Raw genomic sequence first — 21,396 nt, forward strand, 5'->3', positions numbered from 1 at the left:
TTACTTCGATCCTCAGGGAAAAAAGCAATTGAAGATGAAAACGAATAACCTGTTAATTCGGTGAATTGAAAAGGGTAAATTTTATCGTATACTTAACAATAGCCCCCATGTCCTTAGGAAACAAAAGTGACCACCTTGGGGTTTTCCCCAATTTTGTATAAAATAAATTTGAATAGTCGCTCTTCAAGTAATGCAATTTTTTTCTAATGTTCAAAAATCGACAATTGTAAAAGTAAAATTTTACCAAAACATTCAAAACTATCTTTATGAAAGTTTTCATGAAAAAATGAGTTTTTTTCTAAAGCGTTTTTTCCGTTAGACAATATGAGTCGGGAAAGGCCTTAGAAAAGAATGACTCCTACGAAAATTACTGGGAGAATGCTTTTAAAAATATAGTTCTCCGATTTGGAGAAAAATATGCAAAAGAAATTATTTTTTTTGAATTTTAGTATTTGATTCAAAATTGCAGTGAAACATTTTGTTTCGGCTAATCAGCATGACTAACTACCATTAAATCCGAATTTCTCAGACCATAGGTTTTTCATGCTACAAAACCATTCTTTTCCAGCAGCAATCGTGCAGTATTAAAAGTTGAGAGTCCATTCATCATTAACATGTTTCAAACATTGATGCTGTTTGCTTTTGTGATGGTAGCATTTTGGATGACCCAAAGTGTGTCTGCGGGCGTTGCACCATTCAAGGAACCACAGTGCAACAACCCGGGTGATAGGTGTGTGGAAATTCCACTTCTAGGAGTTCCTGCCTTCGACTGATTGCCGCCAAAATTGTTCAAAATTATGAATAAAGTTCTTGATTGTGTGCTACTAAAGAAGCAATTGTTAATCCCCAATCAAAGTAAAGTATACCATTTTTCATAAAAGAACCTACAAGGGCACTAGAAAACTTCGTGATAACTCAACAGCAAGTTCTGTAAATTTCCCAAAATCATTTAGAAAACGATTATGAATTTAAAAAATCATTTTTCATGAAATTTTCGAATTTTCATAAAAAACTCAATGAGATTTTATTTGCATTGCTGTGCTATGTTCTGTTCAATACAATTTACTCATCTTTTCAACTTACATTCTCGAAGAAGGTAGGGGAGAGTAGGGTATCGTGGGCCATGGGGAAACGTGGGCCACTTTTAATATCTCAGATGTGTGTTGAAACATCGTCGTCGCTTTGCGTGAGCATATATTTCTATATGTTGTTGACTGAAATACGCATCATATGCTTCTTTTATTTATCAAGCTAAAAAAAGTTTTAAAAACTTACTTACATAATTTAAAAAAAACACCCGCTAATTTCATCGATGGGGAACCTAAAGTGCATAACAAAAATAGTTTTGTCATAACCTTTCACGCGGAAAAGGAATTTTTGATGAAACATCAAAAAGTCACACAAACGCAACCAATTTGCAAATCATAGCTTGTGGGGAATCGTGGGCCACACATCTCGAACCACCTATAATATACAATACATAAATACAATAAATACAATTGCCGAGCATTCGAAGGTTCTTTCTACCAACAAGCAAGCCAGGACTACCTAGCTTGGGAAATTTAGAGAAGGAGAAATGATACACATTCTTCAGTCGATGACTTACTGAGGATGCTAGCAAGTAGCTAGAGAAATACTAGTATTTTGTTTTTTCAAAGAAACTCATCGAATATCTTTGAAATATTAGTGCGAAAGTTAATTCGCCAACCAGAAGTAAGCTGACTGATTGGTAATTAGCGGATAAAAGATTTTGTGCCAGACACTGTATTGACTCTAAGGAAGGACCTTATGAATATTCGAAGAGTTAAAAAAAAAGTTTAATGTAGGTTTTGAAGTATCATAGTATTTTTATTGGGTTCCATTTAAAAAAGCTCTACGATACATCTTGTATTTTTAAAACAACACCATTTTTTGTACCTAAAATATTGAGGGAAAAAAATTGTTGCTCAGGATGATTCGTCTATTTTCTTGGCGGCCCAGCCTACTTAGTGAAATACTCTTCTGAATAAAATCAATCTTTTGATCGCTTTGATTCAGTAGAGAAACACAACTAAGTAGATTAAACCTTGAACCAAACACGTTTTTAAAGTGCATCGTGGTTGAATTAGAAAAAAATCTTTCGATTACATTGATTAATGAAGTGAAACATAAGTTTTTTGGGGGAAATTTATATAATCTTTTAAGTCAGCTTATCCTCGTTGAAAAGGTTAAATAGACTATTTGTTTATTATTTTTTAATGTCGATCAATAGCAGAGATCTTTTTCTTAGTATAGCGTTAAATTTAATTGACTGTTGTTTGGTTTGGTTAGAAGTCGAAGATAAACCACATAATAGTCTGACATGACTCTCCTATTAAAAGTTTGATTAATTTTTCGTAAAAGTGACATTTAGAGTTCAAGTGCGCCTAAATAAACAAACAAAAATTTAATCTGAGTTCAGCAGGTAACAGAACGTCGTTTTTTTTGAGGATTTTCGAGTTTAACTCCTGGAAAAGCAGCACAATCTCATCGAAATCCATAAATTTAGATGACTTCATGAACGAATGAGTTGCGTATGGCATTCTAGCTTGACAATAAATGGTAAGATTTAACCAGTGAGCACGAAGCGAATAAATTGTTGAAAAAAAGTTCAAATTATCAGTACTACAAGAGAAGAAGCTGTGCTGAAATTCAAGTGTTAATTGCTTTATTAAATTGAATCCAAAACAACAATTTCGTGTTTATTTGTTTGATCATAGCAATCAGTAATGTTTAAAACGGATATTTCCTGAAATAAAATGATCGCTTTGATTCAGTAGAAATTCTTCTGAATTATCTTCTGGATCTACTTAGTTGAGTTAATTCAACTAAATAGATTCAACCTTAAGCCAAACACGTTCTCGAAGCGTGTCGTGGTTGAATTAGAAAGAATCTTTCGATTGCTTTGATTGATGAAATGAAACGTATTTTTTTTTGGAAAATTTACATAGCCTTCTAAGCCAGCTATCCTCGCCAAAATGATTAAATTGACCAGTGTTTGAATATCGATAACTTGCTGGGAACTTCTTCTGAATATAGCGTTAGATAAAATAACTGTTGTTTGATTTTTAGAAGTCGAAGTTGAACTGCTGTGCAGAGTTGCCAGGTGTTTTTTAGTAAATTCTGGAAGTTAGCAATAAAAAAGTCTGGATTTGTCTGGATAGTTAAAAATGACAGTTTATTTAATTATTTTTACATAACGGTTGACAACAAGCTATATGGTTACATTGTAATTACTTCCGATCATACATTGCAACATTGTACTTAGATTTAATAGTAGCAGAAATATTCACCAGTCCATTATCCTCAGAGTTAAGCTGAACATAGTTTCGAAACGTTCTATTTCTTGATTTAGTCTTATTTCTATTATACTCAGAAAACAAGCGCTCAACAGAAGCTAACGAGTGAGGTACAGCTAGAAGGCTTGGAATAAACTGACTCAGATGCGGGAAAGCCATTTCTCCGGTACATCTAGTCGTGGTCAAGATCTTGTTCCAAAACAGAACAACACTGGCTCTTTCGTCTGAAGAGTAATCCGAAATGTCGATGTTCCGCAGCTCTCTGAATTCCTGATCAATTTCTTGAACGATATCACGACTGATAAGGTTTGGGAAACATTCGGTGAGCGGCAGCATCGATTGGTGTTTCCTGTTAATAACGTTTACAGAGTCCAAGATAGTTAAATTCTTCATGACAAAGTCATTGAATTTGTTTCTTTTGAGGATTTGATGAAAAAGTGTTATATAAAAGCGAATGACGTTTGTCTTGAACTCGGTCATTTGATCGTTGTAGTATTTTTGTTATTAAAACGTTGAGCTCATAGAAATTTCTGGACAAATCTGGATAATTTATGAAAAGTCTGGACCAGACAACATGACATGAGGTCTGTATTTCTGGATGACAAATAAAAATCTGGAAGATTCCAGAAAAATCTGGAAGGTTGGCAACGTTGCTGCTGTGTACATATGAGAACGCAATTTAAGCATTTCAAAATATTTTCAACGCCTACTGATAATTAAGAATGGTGGGAAGTTCATTTTCCATAAATCAAATCAAATTCGTGTCATGTAACTGAAATCGTTAAGAAGGACCACTGTATTAAATTCGCGGAAAAAATGTAACAAAAAGCTACACACATTCCTAATATGTAACGAATTTGAGTAATCGGATATCCAGTAGCAGAAAAAATTTTGCCCAGATTTATCAGCATGACCAATTACAATCGAATTCATGCAACTTTTAATGCTAAGTAGTACGTTTCTCCAACTATTAAAGCATTAGTTCCATTAGGAACCACATAGAGATAGTAACGAGAACCCTACGATTTTGCGTCAACATGTTTCGAATGGTTGTACTGTTTGCCCTCGCGGTTGTGGTATCTTGGATTACCCTAGAGTCTGCGGCCGAACCAATCAAGAAACTTTTGTGCAATTTCCCGGGAGATGGTTGTCCGGAAATTCCACCATTCCACTAGTAGTCCAAATTTGGTGCGATGAAATGAGAAAAAGTAAGAAATGAATTGGTACGTCTTATATTTGTTTGTTATTATGAAACAAAAGAAATAATTAGCGAATCATTTCAATCAGTTGTCAAAAACTGTCCGAAACTTCTACTCTTTTGCGGCTGTGAAAATATAAAGAAGAAACAATGATTGCAAGACATCCAAATTGAAATATTTTCTATATGAAATAGTTTTAAATCAACTGTTAATTTAGAAAATTTTGCAACATTGCTTCCAAAATGAAATTTTCAATTCCAAAAGGATTCGGAGAAACAATTAACGGAAGGCCAAGTCTGTACTTCATATTATTTTGGATAGAATAATGGGCATAAACTTATATAAACCCTCCTTTAGCAACATTTAGTTTCTAATATGTGTTGTGAGCCTACTTGGTTGAATATTTATAAAATCAAAAGAAGGGAATCAATCGAAAACGCTCGCTGAAGTAGATATCAAATTGCTTTCGAAATACCGGTATCTGAACTTTTTTCATACCGTGGTTGATTCAAAGGAAATCTTTCGATTGCTTTGATTCGGTTTTTTTTTGTGTTTTTTGGTGCAGTGAGTTTCACAATAAATCTTTAATTTATTTGCGGAAAAATTGCCCCTCAAAGAAAGTTAGCTGTTTAAAATCGTAAGAAACATGGAATACAAAAAAAAAATTTTTGAAAAATTTTCAACTGTCCGTAGATAATGATAAAACTCTGCTATGAGAATGTTCTAGTGTTTTGAAAATTGGTTAACAAAGCAGTTAAATCAAGTGGCAAACATGCGTTTAGTTCAAGAATTCCGGCATGACCAATTACGATTAAATCCATTTAATATAGAATTTAGATTTCTCGTACTATAAAACTATTCGATTCCAGTAATATTCAATCAGTTTCGAAAGTGATTAGAACCTTCCTCTCAAAAATGTGTCAAAAATTGGTTCTATTTACATTGGTGATGGTACTGTTTTGCATGGTCCTGGTGACTGTGGCTCAGGACTATGAGGTCGGTTCGGACCAGCAGCAGTGCGACCCTGGTGATTTGTGCTTCTGGCCGGGAATACCGGGAATTCCCGAGGGACAGGCTCCGCCCACGTACCTGATTGTCGATAACAGCCATCAAACTGATCAACTGTTTGAGAAATAAAATTCCAAAATCTGGATCGGACTTTTGTGACTTTTGATCACATGAAAACAAGCGCGTTAACACATCCAAAAGTGCGCAACGTTAAACATTTATAATAAGCTTGCCAGATTGCCCGGTTTTATCCGGGTTTGCCCGGATATTTGATGCAAAATTTGGAGATTTGGAGCAACCGGTCCGGCCCGGTTTCCCGGATATCGTGAAAAAAGTCCTTATATTGCCCGGATTTTTTCACAATTTTCACAAAGAAACACATTAAATTCAAAGTTTTTTAGTAAGTTTCAGCAAAATCGATTAACGGTATGGAAATTTTCAACGGTTGTTTCAAATAATTTCGCTGATTTATTTTTATAAACCTTTAAATATTTAAGTGTTCCCAAAAGTTTTTGGAAGTCTGCAATTACATTAATAAAATATTAATTTAATTTTTTTTTGCATTTTTTCTTTGCTTTTATGTATAATAACACCTAAATTTTGCCCGGTTTTTGCCAGGTTTTTGGATTCGAAAAATTGAAATCCATGCCCGGATTTTGCCAGGTTTTTTTTTGAAAAAATGCCCGGAATTGCTAGGCCCGGATGGGAGTGGAAAAAATTCTGGCAACCTTAATTTATAATGCTCCACGTAGGAGAGCAGTAAATAGTAGGCCACGAAGAATCTAGGGCAGTAGTTAAGGCTTGTCGCTACATATCTCAGAAGTTTTGCACATATTGCAAATCTTTCAATCTCATTCTAAAGATAATGAGTAATAGTTGTAGCAAAAAATATGTATATGTTAATTTTACATGACTTAATCTAAGCTAAAAGTCTTAATCTAGCTAAAAATGGTTCTAATTAAAGAAAATTTTTGGACACCCATTCCAGCTTGACGCCACAACGTTTGCAAAACAATTGTTTTGGTATATTGTATGTAGATTTAAAAATTCATATCGCACTTTGAAAAAATATTACACCCCTAAGTTCAGAATTGAATGCGATACAATTTGAAATCAAAAGTATCTATATTGAACTGATAGTTATCAAAATAAAAGCTGAAGAAATTGAGACGTCAAAACGCGCCACTTTTCCCACTTTTCTATTTTTTTTACAAAACCGCATTTTTCTGCACTTTTATTCGATTAACTTTTATGAAAATTTCAGAAAAATATCGTTTCATTACAACCAACATATCGCTGTTTTTGGTTTTTTTTTTCAAATGTTGATTTAAATTTATTTTAGAGCGACTCAGTTTCGTGACAAATCGTCACAAATCGCCATTTTTTTCAATAATTCATTCCAAGGTCCGTTTTTAAGGCTTAATAATTGTTTTATTATAACTCTAATCGAAATGCGTTCTTCAGACGAAATATTTTCATAATACAAGCCTTAAAACACTCAAGATAAAAAAAAATCGGTTGGTAAAGACCTAAATTATTGGCGAAAAACTGTTTTTTTTTTTCATACCGAACAAAATCAACATAATTCCATACAAACTTCAGGTGCGTTGCGCGACCCCTTTTTCTTAGTATCATCTGGCCCATGTTTTGCATGGGACCTTATGCTAGCACATATTTTATATTCTCTATTTTGTAATTCAGTTAAAAGTATCTTTTGTGAGATTTTATGTGACACGGGGTAAGATTAGATAAAGGGTTAGATAATTTTATTAGAAATTAATTTTCTATAAAAGTCTTATTTAATTTTTGGCATTTCGGCGAGTTGTGAAAATTCAAGGTAGAATATTTAGAAAGAACATGAAAGTATTATAGGTGGAAAGATCAAAGCTAGAGTGCTTTGGGTAGAAGAAATTGAATAGTTGGTGAAAATGTGAGCAGGGCTTTTGTTGTGTGAACAGCTTTTGAACTACTTGCGTGATTCTTTGCCGCGCGCCGTTTCAATGTTGATAGGAAGCGATGAAGAAACCCATCGCATTCCTACCCACATTGAAACACGGACGGGTCGAACACATGTGAGATTGTGTCCGACCGGGCAAAAAATCACCCAAGCAGCGCTAACATGTGCTGTTCTATTGCTAAGCCAATTCTATCGATGCGTGCTACTTTTTCAGGTACATCGGATGGTTGCTACTTTTTGTTTTCGCATATTATCCATCCGATGCCTTACTTTTTTGCCAAATGCATCGTGGTGAATTGTGTTGTAATTTTTGTTACAACACAATTCACCACGATGCATTTGGCAAAAAAGTAAGGCATCGGATGGATAATATGCGAAAACAAAAAGTAGCAACCATCCGATGTACCTGAAAAAGTAGCACGCATCGATAGAATTGGCTTAGCAATAGAACAGCACATGTGAGCGCTGCTTGGGTGATTTTTTGCCCGGTCGGACACAATCTCACATGTGTTCGACCCGTCCGTGTTTCAATGTGGGTAGGAATGCGATGGGTTTCTTCATCGCTTCCTATCAACATTGAAACGGCGCGCGGCAAAGAATCACGCAAGTAGTTCAAAAGCTGTTCACACAACAAAAGCCCTGCTCACATTTTCACCAACTATTCAATTTCTTCTACCCAAAGCACTCTAGTGTTGTTCGAGCAATTGTGTTGTAATTGTTGTTTCTAAATATTCTACCTTGAATTTTCACAACTCGCCGAAATGCCAAAAATTAAATAAGAATATATCCCGGCGGCGATTAAAATAAGATAACATAAAAGTCTTATGATTTTTTTTATATAAAAAGTTAAGCTATGAAATTTACCATGTTCAAAGATTTCCATACCTTTGACAGTTTGTTTATTCTCGAATCAAGTGTTTTGAAGCGTGAATTTATATCTTTTATTAGAGATGTTTAAAAACAACCGCGTTAATGTGAAAAAAATCTTAGTTTCGTTAAAAATTTGATAATTGAATTCGTTTATTGAAGTGCATTTATATGTTAAACTTGAACTTGAAGAAATACTATGATAGTGTTGAAGTAAAAAGTCTTCAACGTTTTCGAAACAAAAAATTAAATCAATTTTCGTGACGTCACAACGCATTCTTCACCCCGTTGATTCGATTTTCAATCTAAAAACTGCATTATATTCCTCTCAAAAAGTTTCAAGAGACCTCCATTTTTCGACAATATGTGACATTTCAATAAATCATGAATTGAAAAACAGAAGAATTTTCGTGACGTCACAACGCTTAAAAATAGAAACCATTATCAACGATTCTAGAGTGTAAACTTGCAGTGACTATTGACTATTATTTATCTAATATCATGCTTGGAAGATGGCTTTTCAACCATCATTTTGTAATAATTTTTTTTTTGACATAGCATGCAAAGTTTTGTTTTAAATAAAGAATAATGGCAAAAATCAATTCATTTTCATACTAAAATTTTAAAAATTCTCATTTCTAAAAAAAAGATAACTGAAAATCTTTTGATTGACACTCAAGAAATAACCTTTTTAACGCTATGCAATTTATTTTTGAATAATGAAAAAGAAAAATCGGTTCTCCAGTTGGGGGTGGTCGGAATGGGTCAAACGGTATTTGAAATTTAAACCCGATTGTCTCAAGGTGGGGTTGACCCATTCCCAAACTTCATGTTACATTCTAATTCTTATTCCATATTTATCAAAACTCCTTTGTTCAGATTTGAGCAACAAATTTGCAATGTACTTGAAATAAATAAATTTTTCGGCATGTCAATCCCGTAAATAACTTCTTTTTGTTCACTCTACTATGTGCTGTGAGCCTACTTGGTTGAATAATTCTACTGAATCAAAGCAATCGAAAGAACCCCTTTAATTCAACCGCGGTATAAGCACAGACCAACAGACAGGACACTCGGTTTTCATTCTTCGCGAGGCGTTTTTAGCTCTTAAGGAGCTAGGCTACGTCGCCACGAGAGGCACTGCATTCGAATAAAAGATTCTCGTTCGTGGTAGATTTTCGTTTCTTTGATTACCAATATCGTTCAAATGCAATGATAAACAAAAAAAGAGTTAAGGCAGCAACAAAAGAAAAAAGTGGTGGATCCGGTTGTTATTTTGGACGTTTGCTAATCCAGGTAGTATCCAGAAAAGCTACACTTCACGATGGCCATTTCTTCTGTTTCGGCGAAAAGGACAATCGGGCTGTGGATAAGAACCAAAAGTTGACTGGAATGGAGCGTATCAGTTTGATTTAAAGAGTTGTTAAGATCCATTAGTTATTTCCAGATAATTGACTAATATTTTGAAGTAACGGAACCGATATTCTTAATATTTTTCTACGAATTTTCATTTTAGGAAATAAACACTTGGAATAACCCGGATTTGAGAGATCGTGTGAGTAATTTTTAAGGAAGCTGCCTTAACTAGGAGGATACAACATATTTTGTTGGAATGCCGAAGCAGTCAAGGGAAGGAAGATCAGTCCTTTTGAGGAAGAAAATATCTGGGTGAAGCTATCTGCTTTCAGAAGAAATGCCATTGTGGATTCGTGTGAAATTTTGTGAAAAATCTTTAAAATTTAATTTGAAACAAATAACACTTATTTACAATAATGAACTTTGCATGTTATCAGCTATTTGTATTACAAACTTTCTGATATGGTCAGTTTCATGCTCTTCAAAAATAAGGATTCTCGTATTTGGTCGAAAAACATCATGATTCTATTTGGGAATCCAGAATTTAACCAGGGACCAAATTTTTAAATTAGCAAAAATATTTTCAGGAGAAAATCCGAATGTACAAAAGTGAATCACTAACCTACTTTTAAACTAAATGTAAGATACGGACAGGACTAGATTACATATTCAGGTTTCGGTACCGGTATTTCGATAGCAACTTACTATATTCTTCAGTGAGCGTTTTTGATTGATCAATCAAGATAGTAAGTTGCTATCGAAATACACTCAGGTTTTTTCTACGCGGTTTGATTCTGCTCAGTTTTCCTAGCAAGGCTCCTTTTTACACGATTTTTTTTCCATGGACACGATTCTTGTGAATCAACACGATTTTCGAGTGAAAATATTCCAAGTCCTATGCGTTAACGCCGAATTTCATACAGTGTAAAAAAAATACCTTAGTGTACCGGTATCCGAACTTTTCTTATACCGTGGGAATCTAATTTTTGCATAATTTTTTTGTGTCCTTAATTGAATGGTGAAACATGGCTATCCGGTGTCGGTTTGGAATTTTTTGAGATAGACATACATCTTTTCTGCCCTTAATTACTTTTTTGTCGTAGCTCGTATCACCTAACAATCTTCAAAAAAAAGAATGTCAAATAACGTCTAAATAAAAGTTGCCAGAATTTTTCAGCACGTATCCGGGCCGGACAAATCCGGTATATTTTATCTTTAAACCTGGCAAAATCAAAATGCCCGAAATTGTCGAAAAAAAATCTGCCATTATCCCGGCAGATTTGGTCAAAATCCAGGAGTTACTCAACAAAAATCTATAGAAATAAACTTGAAAAAATTTATTTTTCTTCACAACTTTTCAGCTGTCTTTTAATTGTTTTTTAGGCTTTCATTCAAACTTTCATGATTATTTTTATAAAACTTGCTTTTTTAAGCTCGTTTTAAAAGCATAAAGGGAGATACGGTCAAAATTTGGTCAAGGGAAAACGCGTGTGAAACGGTGAAATCGTTTAATTAAAAAATCAAATTAAATTTATTTTTCAAGTTTAATTAGTATAAAATTCAGGAAAAATATTCAGTTAGGCTTCCGCTTTTCCAAATCCGAATTGCCGGGCCTTACGCTTAACCCCTGCCATCAGATTTTGTACAGAAACCTTGTCCACCTTCTTCGCCGCAGAAAGCCAGTTTGCCTTGAACTGCTGCTCGTCCTTTCTCCATGGCCTTTCTACCGTAATGGCAAGATGCCAAATCCTGCCAAAACAGTACGGAACAACCGTGTTTCTTCATGAAAGGCAACAGACGATTATTCAAACACTCTTTCACGTAAATTTCTTGGTTGACAGTCCTGGAAGCTATGAAAATGCTGCTTTTCAAGCCACAGATACAGATGGCTTGCCAAACCAGTTATTTCTTCGCGAACTTTGACAGTTTCATGTGCTTGAAAATATCTGCTACCTTTCCCCTTCCTTTTGCCGTATAAAACTCCTGTCCCGGAAGCTGCTTGTAGTCGGCTTTGACGTAGGTTTCGTCGTCCATTACCACGCAGTCAAACTTCGTCAGCATCGTCGTGTACAGCCTCCAGGATCGCGCTTTGGCCGTCGTATTTAAAATCCGCAGAAGAAATTTTTTTGATGCAGTTTTCGCATAAAAATTAAATAATGCACTTTAATTAGATGAAGCTTTTCGAATTGATATTCTACATGGTTTTGTTTCAAAAAAACATCTTAAAATTTCTCAGAGAATAATAATTTGAACTAAAATCGATCCTTTGTGTTTAGTAAACTTTGATAATTAAATCTTATGATCAAAATTTATTGATACAAAACGTTTCCACCACTGAAAACATTATGAATTAGTGATTAAAGTCCATAAAAGTACACACACACAATCCCACTTTTAATTTTAATTTCGCCAAATTCGCGGTTTCGCCATATTCACGGTGAAATTTTTTTACCGTGATAAAATCTAAAAACCATTGTAATCGGTGTATATTCATGAAAGTTTTGGGTATGAAATTCTAAAGCAAAATAATCGAAAACGCGATGAAATTGTTAAAATCAAATTTAAAATGATGGCGTTCACGCGATTTCGCAGTTGATATATATCAAATGAATTTCAACGCCTACTGAACTGTATTGGCCATGGTAACAAGTTCCAATTCGCAGGGTTCAATTTTACGGAAAATTTAACGCTTTACACCGTCAATTTTTCTAGCTATAAAAGGTTCCGTTTTTTGAAAAATCATCACTAGTGACTGTGAGAATATAAATTTGTCGAGATGGGTCAAAACTTACAACTACTGTTTACACTTGCGATGGTAGCGTTTTGGATTACCTTAGCAGCGTCGGCAGGTGAACCACTCAGGAAACGCTTGTGCAACACCTCGGGTAATGAGTGTATGACTGTTGTTGTTCCTACATAACTGTGATTTCCTTAAAAAGCATGCGATTAATAAAATCTTGAAATGTTCAGAGGAAACAGATAAACAAGAAGTTTTCTATCATTTACTGTTTTTTTTATGGTTTCCCTGAAGTTGAGAGTCACCCGATGCCATGGTTCAGTATAATTAAAGATTGATTGCGATTATTGTTTAAACATTTCCAATTCAGCAGAGTGTTGGGTTCACCATTTTCACTTTTTTTTCTAGGGAATAAATCTTTTTAAAGGCCTCCGACTCCATCTTAAACACAAGCTCGATTTCTTAGCTATACATAAAATGGCCAGTAAGGATTTTTTTTGCTGACTCGAAAATGGTGTATCCATTCAGATGTCAATGAACAAGTAAATTAGCCTTCCTACACAATGTTTACCGACACCTAAACTCCACCTAAAATTTTTTTTAGAGTAATGGCTTAAGTACTTTTCTGTATTTTATAATATTCAAAATTACATGAAAAGATTAATCGACGTAATTTATGTTTGTTACTCAATTTATCGGCCTTATCGGTTAAAAGTGATGTCCTTTAAAGTGTGATGTCCTTTTTACTTCAATCTCAGTTTAAAAGTTCTGTCATTTTGACGGAAAGATAACTTTTCAAGGCTGCAAAAAGTTGTGATTTGATGAAACCTAATGTATGGTTGTTTATTTTTTGCATTTTCTAGTCGTTCCACATTTGATGCATTCAAATCCGTATCAAATTCGTATTCGTATACTATAATTGCATAAATCAGGTTCATGTCGATAACAATTTATAAAGTCGTGAAGTTTCTATATGACCCAACTAGTTCCAATTTTTTCTTCGACAAAAGTAGTTTGCAAGAATTGAGTTCATTTAAGTGTTAGTTTAAAAGTTTCACTCAGCAAAATGTTGGTAAAAATTCTCTTCGCACTCTTAACCTGCATAGTGTTTACCTGCAGTGAGGCAGATTCTGATGACGATTACATAGTGCCCAACAAAATCACCGAAGCAGCAGATTTCTACGGCGACGGCGATAGCAAGGATATGGGTGTGTTCGATGAAGTTCCAATGAGCTCCTACATCAAGTCCTTCCGCGAGGGAAAACCATCGATTTCCAGGGTTCGGAAGCTGGAGTTTTTCCCCCACATGAGCATGAAGGACTTCAAAAATCGCCGAACCCTCAGAAGAATCAACATATTCAAAGCGTTGCAGCCGAATCGAAGTTTCATAAGACGTGTGAAGAATCAAAGAAGAGAATAAATACTTTTTTCAAACTCTGTAACAAGCAAGTTTGTAATAAAAGAACAAAATGGTAAAATAGTAAAATAAAGAAAAAAAAATATCGCAATGAGATAAAAAAAAAAACAAAAATGTTGAAATAGAAAAAGAGAAAACTACATAAAATGACAAAAATGAAAATAATGACAAAAATGACAAAAATGACAAAAATGACAAAAATGACAAAAATGACAAAAATGACAAAAATGACAAAAATGACAAAAATGACAAAAATGACAAAAATGACAAAAATGACAAAAATGACAAAAATGACAAAAATGACAAAAATGACAAAAATGACAAAAATGACAAAAATGACAAAAATGACAAAAATGACAAAAATGACAAAAATGACAAAAATGACAAAAATGACAAAAATGACAAAAATGACAAAAATGACAAAAATGACAAAAATGACAAAAATGACAAAAATGACAAAAATGACAAAAATGACAAAAATGACAAAAATTGACAAAAATGACAAAAATGACAAAAATGACAAAAATGACAAAAATAACAAAAATGACAAAAATGACAAAAATGACAAAAATGACAAAAATGACAAAAATGACAAAAATGACAAAAATGACAAAAATGACAAAAATGACAAAAATGACAAAAATGACAAAAATGACAAAAATGACAAAAATGACAAATTTTGACAATTTTGACAATTTTGACAATTTTGACAATTTTGACAATTTTGACAATTTTGACAATTTTGACAATTTTGACAATTTTGACAATTTTGACAATTTTGACAATTTTGACAATTTTGACAATTTTGACAATTTTGACAATTTTGACAATTTTGACAATTTTGACAATTTTGACAATTTTGACAATTTTGACAATTTTGACAATTTTGACAATTTTGACAATTTTGACAATTTTGACAATTTTGACAATTTTGACAATTTTGACAATTTTGACAATTTTGACAATTTTGACAATTTTGACAATTTTGACAATTTTGACAATTTTGACAATTTTGACAATTTTGACAATTTTGACAATTTTGACAATTTTGACAATTTTGACAATTTTGACAATTTTGACAATTTTGACAATTTTGACAATTTTGACAATTTTGACAATTTTGACAATTTTGACAATTTTGACAATTTTGACAATTTTGACAATTTTGACAATTTTGACAATTTTGACAATTTTGACAATTTTGAACAAAAATTACAAAAATGACAAAGATTGCGAAAACTAGTGATTCGAATTTTCCTTCATCCCTCGTTTTCCACACTGAGATTGAGATCAAAAGCAAGTGTTTGTCTCTTCCCATGAGAAAATATCAAATTGTTTGGAAGCTTCGTGTTCTTGACTTGAAGGATTGTACAGCTTCCGCCGTATGAAGCGCATATATTACTGGAATTTTTCATTGGATTCTTTATCTTGCACTCTAGAGTTTTTCTAATAAAATTGATTGATTTCTCAAGCAAAGTTCAATACCGAAACAACATTTGTTAAACTCTTAGTTGATTTTTTTTACAAAATATTTGGAAATTTTAACTTTATTTGCCAAAAATTTCAAAATAAAAGTTAATGTTGGGTCAAACCAGTTTAAAAAATGTATTTATGAATCCATCAAAGCAACGGTGTTATATTTATATGAATTTGATCATAGCAATCTTCGACTAAAAACTGTCTGTAGTTTGAGTTGAAGGGAAATAACATCAAAAACTAACAACTTTCTTATCATATCATTCAGGTTAAATAGAAATGGAATTGAATGAATCCAGTTTCATAAATTTAATAACAACTCCTCCGTTTTCGTTTCTTTCTTTTGCAGATTTACACGTGCCAAGCCAGCAACGGCCATGTCGTTCCCCCGCTCTCGACCGCCGTCAAGTTGGACATGAAGCGTAAGTATGATTACATCTGCATATCATTATTATTATTAGTTAGTGTTGCCTCGCGCGCGCGCGCCCGTTAATTTCTCTCAAAGAAGAAGCAAGAAAATATGGATCCACCCGTGGGAATAAATAATTAAAATATTGCACCAACCAAAACCAACCTAGTGGAATGATGTCTCGGCTTATCTGGCGTAGTGGTCCTGATCGTCGTCTTCGTCTTCATCTTCGAAGGAAGGAAGGTGCGGATTTGGCGCACTAAAAACCCTCCCGGGGCCCAAAAAAACGGAAGCACTCATTTGAGGGAGACAATTTTCGACTCCAGTCGGCAAGTGTCAGCGAAAAAGTTCAAGCGTTTTCGTCAGATTTGAATTTATTTCAAATATATAGGCAATTCCGGTTTTATGGCCACCTCATCGTCTTGTCGGCCCGCTGCAGACTTTTCGAAATGTCGTGTGGAAGGTGGCAGGGTCATAAAATTTAAGACCATTTTACGTGTCAATATGAGCCTCTCCTCAATCCGGAATATTGGAACTCGAATTCCTTCCGAAAACGAGACATGGGGCAGAGCCGAGAGAAGGTTTTATTTTTCCGTGTAGGCACCCGAATAAACGACACTTTTCTACCGCACCAGCCCGCAAAAGTTAATCTCTGTAACGTGCAAACTTTTCAAATAAATACAAAAATCCCTCATACGACCGACGATGTTTCCGATGCTTTCGCCACGAATGGTCGCCAATGTTTCGGAGAGGGGTGGGGTGAGGGTAGTTGATATGTACGAGCCTTCATCAATTTTAGGCCCCCTTTCCCCCTAATCTCCCATCCCTCTCATCAGTTAGTCTGAATATAAGGTTGCTTTTGAGACCGCAGAAGGATGATGCTCCTCTCCGAAAAATCTAAACATCATGAATTGCTGCAACACGCCTACACATATTTTCAATTTATGTCACGACGAACATCCGGATGATGGCAAATACCACCACACATGGCCGGAGCACAGATGATGAAAATGAACCATCGGGCACACATGGCAGACATTTTGTGGCAGTATGAATTTAACTAGAGAGTTAGTAGAAGCAGGGTTAGATTTTTAGGATTCCAAGCGATGCCTTCAAGCTTATACGGCCTCTCCTAGACTTTGAGGCTGCAGTGCAGCGCCATGGCGCTTGATAGTGGCTACGTGCCTTTAAGCATTTGGCAGGCTGTTATCCTTGCTGCAAGGCGTCTGGCTAGTTTAATCCACAGGGGAGTTACCAGTGACTAAATCTTTGATATTAATACCTTCAATTCTTCTTTTAAAAAAGTAGCAAATTTGCAATAGTGAATAATATGTAACTAATTTAAGTGATTTTAAGAATTTTATTTTAAGTCATGAACTTAAGTGTAAGGATTTTAAAACTTTCAACAACATCTACTTCTTTTTAATTATTATTAAATAGTATAGAAAATACTAATGGTTTTTACTTGGAATTGGACTTGGAATTTTTAACTAAAAATTGTTTTTTTACTTGGAATTTGGTAACCCCTTCAACGGATTACTCTCCCACGTTGAACTCGTAGGCAGACATTCTGTCATTATCATCACAGATTATAGACACTACTAAATCATAATCCTCGGTGCCATCTAGTCATCCAGGCACACTTGGATCCCATAGCTAGCAGATCCAAGTGTGCCATCACTTCTCGTTCACCGGTCACATTTTACAACAGCCAGCAGGCAGAGAGAGCCGATTCCGAAAAGTTCCCCAAGTGGGAACATCCGGTAGAATCCGCTTGCTCGTGCCTTACTAGTCAGTCAAGTCACTCGACTGAAAAAGACAAAGTTGTCGTTTTATAGCTTTAGTTAAATTTTTCAAATTGCAATAACAATAAAGCCCTAATACGAATGAAATAGTTTTGAAATGGTTTTACTGTTTTCCGGGAATAAACTCTTGCAGTTGGAGTTAAAAACAGTTACCTTTCATTGAATTGAGATATTCAACGAAAATTACTTATGTTTAAAATGTTTTTTCCTGAACAACTTCCAATTGAACCACTCAAAAACATACGAAACATGTTTCGAAGATCTTTTCGAATGATGATTGGCGCAAGATGTTGCCAGTGGCAGTTTTTGAAAAGTGAAGTTTAAGAGAACGACAACGACGTGGTGCTATTTCAAACAGCAGGCAGCGGTGCTACGAGAGGTCGGCGACAGGTTGTAAATCAATCTTTAAGTACACAACTGTCAACCCTTTTTTCTCTTTTTGAAGGGGAAGCCCCCAAAAAAAGGGGCAAAATAATCGAACGCGGGCGCCATATGGTGGCCACATTAAACCTGGTGACGTGTTTGGTGGAACCTCTTCGAAACATTGAACTCTTTGAAACGTGCTTAGAGAATATACTTTCCGATTTTTGGAAAGTTTAGTTCATCCAGCTAGATTAATTTCGATATAAACATAGAAGTACGATAATCATTTCAGACATGATTTGTATTATAATAACAACTAGCGACAGATGAGAACCTCAGCAGTTTTTTAAATTTAGAAACAAAAATAAATAAGAAGTCCAAATTTCCACCACAAATTTCGAAAAAGTCTTGGATCTGGACTTGGACTTCGATTTAAACTCTGACTAAGGTTTGATCACATTTGGTTTCAACTTCGACTCTTTTCGACTCGATTTTGTCTTAAGTTTGATGGTTTGATTTTAAATTCGACTCAACTTAGACTTGACTTCGACTCAAGATTGATTCAAATCTCGACTCAACTTTGACTCCACCTCGACTCGATATCCGCTTCAATCTCAAGGTCAATTACAAAAAAATCCTAAAATTACCGGTAGTTACAGAAAATAACAGATAATTACAGAAAATAACAGATAATTACAGAAAAAAACAGATTATTATTGTCCATTTACCCCAAAAGAAAAAATTCAAATTTGTAGAAATTACAATTTTTCAAATCTTACTCAAATTTCAAAAAAAAAAAACAACAACAACAGAAAATAGCAGTAAATTATTGAAACTAAGAGAATTTAAAGGAAATAGTAGAAAACTACAGCTAATTACAAAAACTTACGGAAAATTTCAGAAAACTTCAGTAAATCACAAAAAATTACAGAAAATTACCGAAAATTACATAAAATTACAATAAATTACCATTTATTTCAGAACATTACTAAAAATTACCAAAAATACAGAAGAAACAGAAAATTACGAAAACACACGTTAAGAATTACAGTTATCAACTCAAAATTACAGAAATTTACAGAAAAACATAAAGTTACGAACAATCACAGCATTTAAAAAAAATACAGAAAATTACAAAAAATTAAAAAAAAATACTGAAATTTCTGTAAAATTGCAGAAAATTACTGATATAAGAAAAATTAAAAAAAACTACAGAAAAATAACACATAATTACAGAAAATTTAAGTATACACTGGATTCTTTTTTAAACGATCTTATTTTACACGGTTTTATTTTAAACGCCTTTTTTAAACGATTTTCTCGAAATAAGACGATTTTCGAACATGTCAAAAACAGTCAAACATGTCAAAAACGCTAAACCACTACTAGGTGGTAAATTGGTTCGGACGTTGCTTCCCGACAGAAACATGGGCCGGAATGATTACCTTAATACTCTGCGGAAGTTCCGGAACAACCGTGGCTTAAAACAGATCAAACCAAAACAAATCTTTGAGCTTCCCGAATTCACTCAAATTACCTCAGAGTGGTCTACCTGGTTGGAAATGATCGATTTACGGTCCAAGTTGGCCACTTTACTCGAAATAAGCGATGAATTTTGCCCGGTTGTTTTGAACTTTTTTTAAATGATTTCTTTTTTTGCACGAACACAACAATCGTTTAAAAAAAGAATTCAGTGTACAACAGAAGATTACGGAAATTTACAGAAATTATAGAAAATTACAAAAATCACAGTTATTCAAAATAACAGAAAATTACTAAAAATTGAAGAAAATTTAAGAAAATCACAGAATTTACGGTAAACAACAGAAAATTTCAGAAATGGCAGAAAATTGCAAAAAGTTCCAGCAATTTTAGAACATAACAGAAAAGAAAATTACAAAAAATAAATAAAATTACAGAATTAACAGAAAGTTACAGAAAATTACGGAAAGTACATAAAATTACGGAAAGTACAGAAAATTACGGAAAGAACTGAAAATTACAGAAAATTATAAGAAATTACAGAAAATAACAAAAAACTACAGAAATTTACAGAAAATTTCAGAAAACAACAGAAAATTACAGAAAATTACAAAAAAAAGTACAAAACAAAATTCAGAAAATTCCAAAAAAAAACAGAAATTTTAAAAAAATTTCAGGAAATTTCAGAAAATTACAGATTATTACAGCAAATTTCAGAAAATAACAGAAATGTTAAAAAACACTGCAGAAAATTACAAAAATTACAAATAAATTACAAAACATTTCAGAAAACACAAAATATTACAGAAAATTACAGAAAAAAAAATCAGAAAATTGCAAAAAATTACGGATTATTACGAAAAATTGCAGAAATGTACATAAAATTACAGAAAATCATAGAAAGTGACAGAAAGTCTCAGGGATTTACAGAAAATAACTGAAAATTACACAAAATTACACTTTGTTGTGTTGTGAGCCTACTTGGTTGAATTATTCAACAGAATTAAAGCAATCGAAAGATTCCGTGGTTGAATCAAAAGGAATCTTTCGATTGCTTTGATTTGGTCAAAATTACACAAAACTTCAGAAATTTTCAAAAAATTACAGAAAATTACAGAAAATTACAGAAAATTACAGAAAATTACAGAAAATTACAGAAAATTACAGAAAATTACAGGAAATTACAGAAAATTACAGAAAATTACAGAAAATTACAGAAAATTACAGAAAATTACAGAAAATAACAGAAAATTACAGAAAATTACAGAAAATTACTGATAATTACAGAAAATTACAGAAAATTACAGAAAATTACAGAAAATTACAAAAAAATACAGAAAATTAAAGAAAATTAAAGAAAATTATCGATCGAAAGATTCCGTGGTTGAATCAATAGGAATCTTTCGATTGCTTTGATTCAGACAAAATTACACAAAACTTTTATGAAGAGATTAACCACCGTAATTTTTGTTTGTTACTTTGATTTATCGGCCTAGCGGTGAAAAGTGATGTCCTTTTTAGTAGGGACATCTAAAGATTATGAAATTTTTATATAGATGGATAGAAGGTTAGAGGAAATGAAAGATGGTGAAAATGAGCGGGTAGAATTTGTCTAGAAGCATTACTATCACATACCAAATTTTTGTTCCTCACGAGCCTACTACTATGAAGTGGTAGATACAGATAGAGTTGCATCTACCACCACACATTAGTAGGCTTAGCGTGGTCCGCCCCACAAGCGAGAACTTGTAGTGCGGACGAACAAAAAGATGGTATGTGATCGCTCAGATAAGCTCCCTTTAACTCAGAAACGCATCTATCGATGTTTAAGTCTTCTCAGTTTGTTATCTTCGCATTCGTTACATGCGGGGTTTGCATGCGAAACGGTTCGGTTCGTCCGCACTACAAGTTCTCGCTTGTGGGGCGGACCACGCTAAGCCTACTAATGTGTGGTGGTAGATGCAACTCTATCTGTATCTACCACTTCATAGTAGTAGGCCCGT

The 21,396-nt window shown here is 33.8% G+C and overlaps 1 protein-coding gene across 3 annotated transcripts in view; it reads left to right on the forward strand.

Moving 5' to 3' along the window:
- Nucleotides 1–21,396, forward strand: part of LOC129751743 (nephrin) — a 391,395-nt gene that overhangs the window by 266,424 nt on the left and 103,575 nt on the right. For all 3 annotated transcript variants that reach the window (XM_055747424.1, XM_055747426.1, XM_055747425.1), the window contains one exon: nt 15,684–15,756. In XM_055747424.1, the coding sequence (XP_055603399.1) occupies nt 15,684–15,756 (73 nt within the window). The remainder of the gene's footprint in view (nt 1–15,683; nt 15,757–21,396) is intronic.

This window comes from Uranotaenia lowii, chromosome 3, assembly GCF_029784155.1.
Source record: "Uranotaenia lowii strain MFRU-FL chromosome 3, ASM2978415v1, whole genome shotgun sequence".
In the NCBI taxonomy this organism is placed as follows: Eukaryota; Metazoa; Arthropoda; class Insecta; order Diptera; family Culicidae; genus Uranotaenia; species Uranotaenia lowii.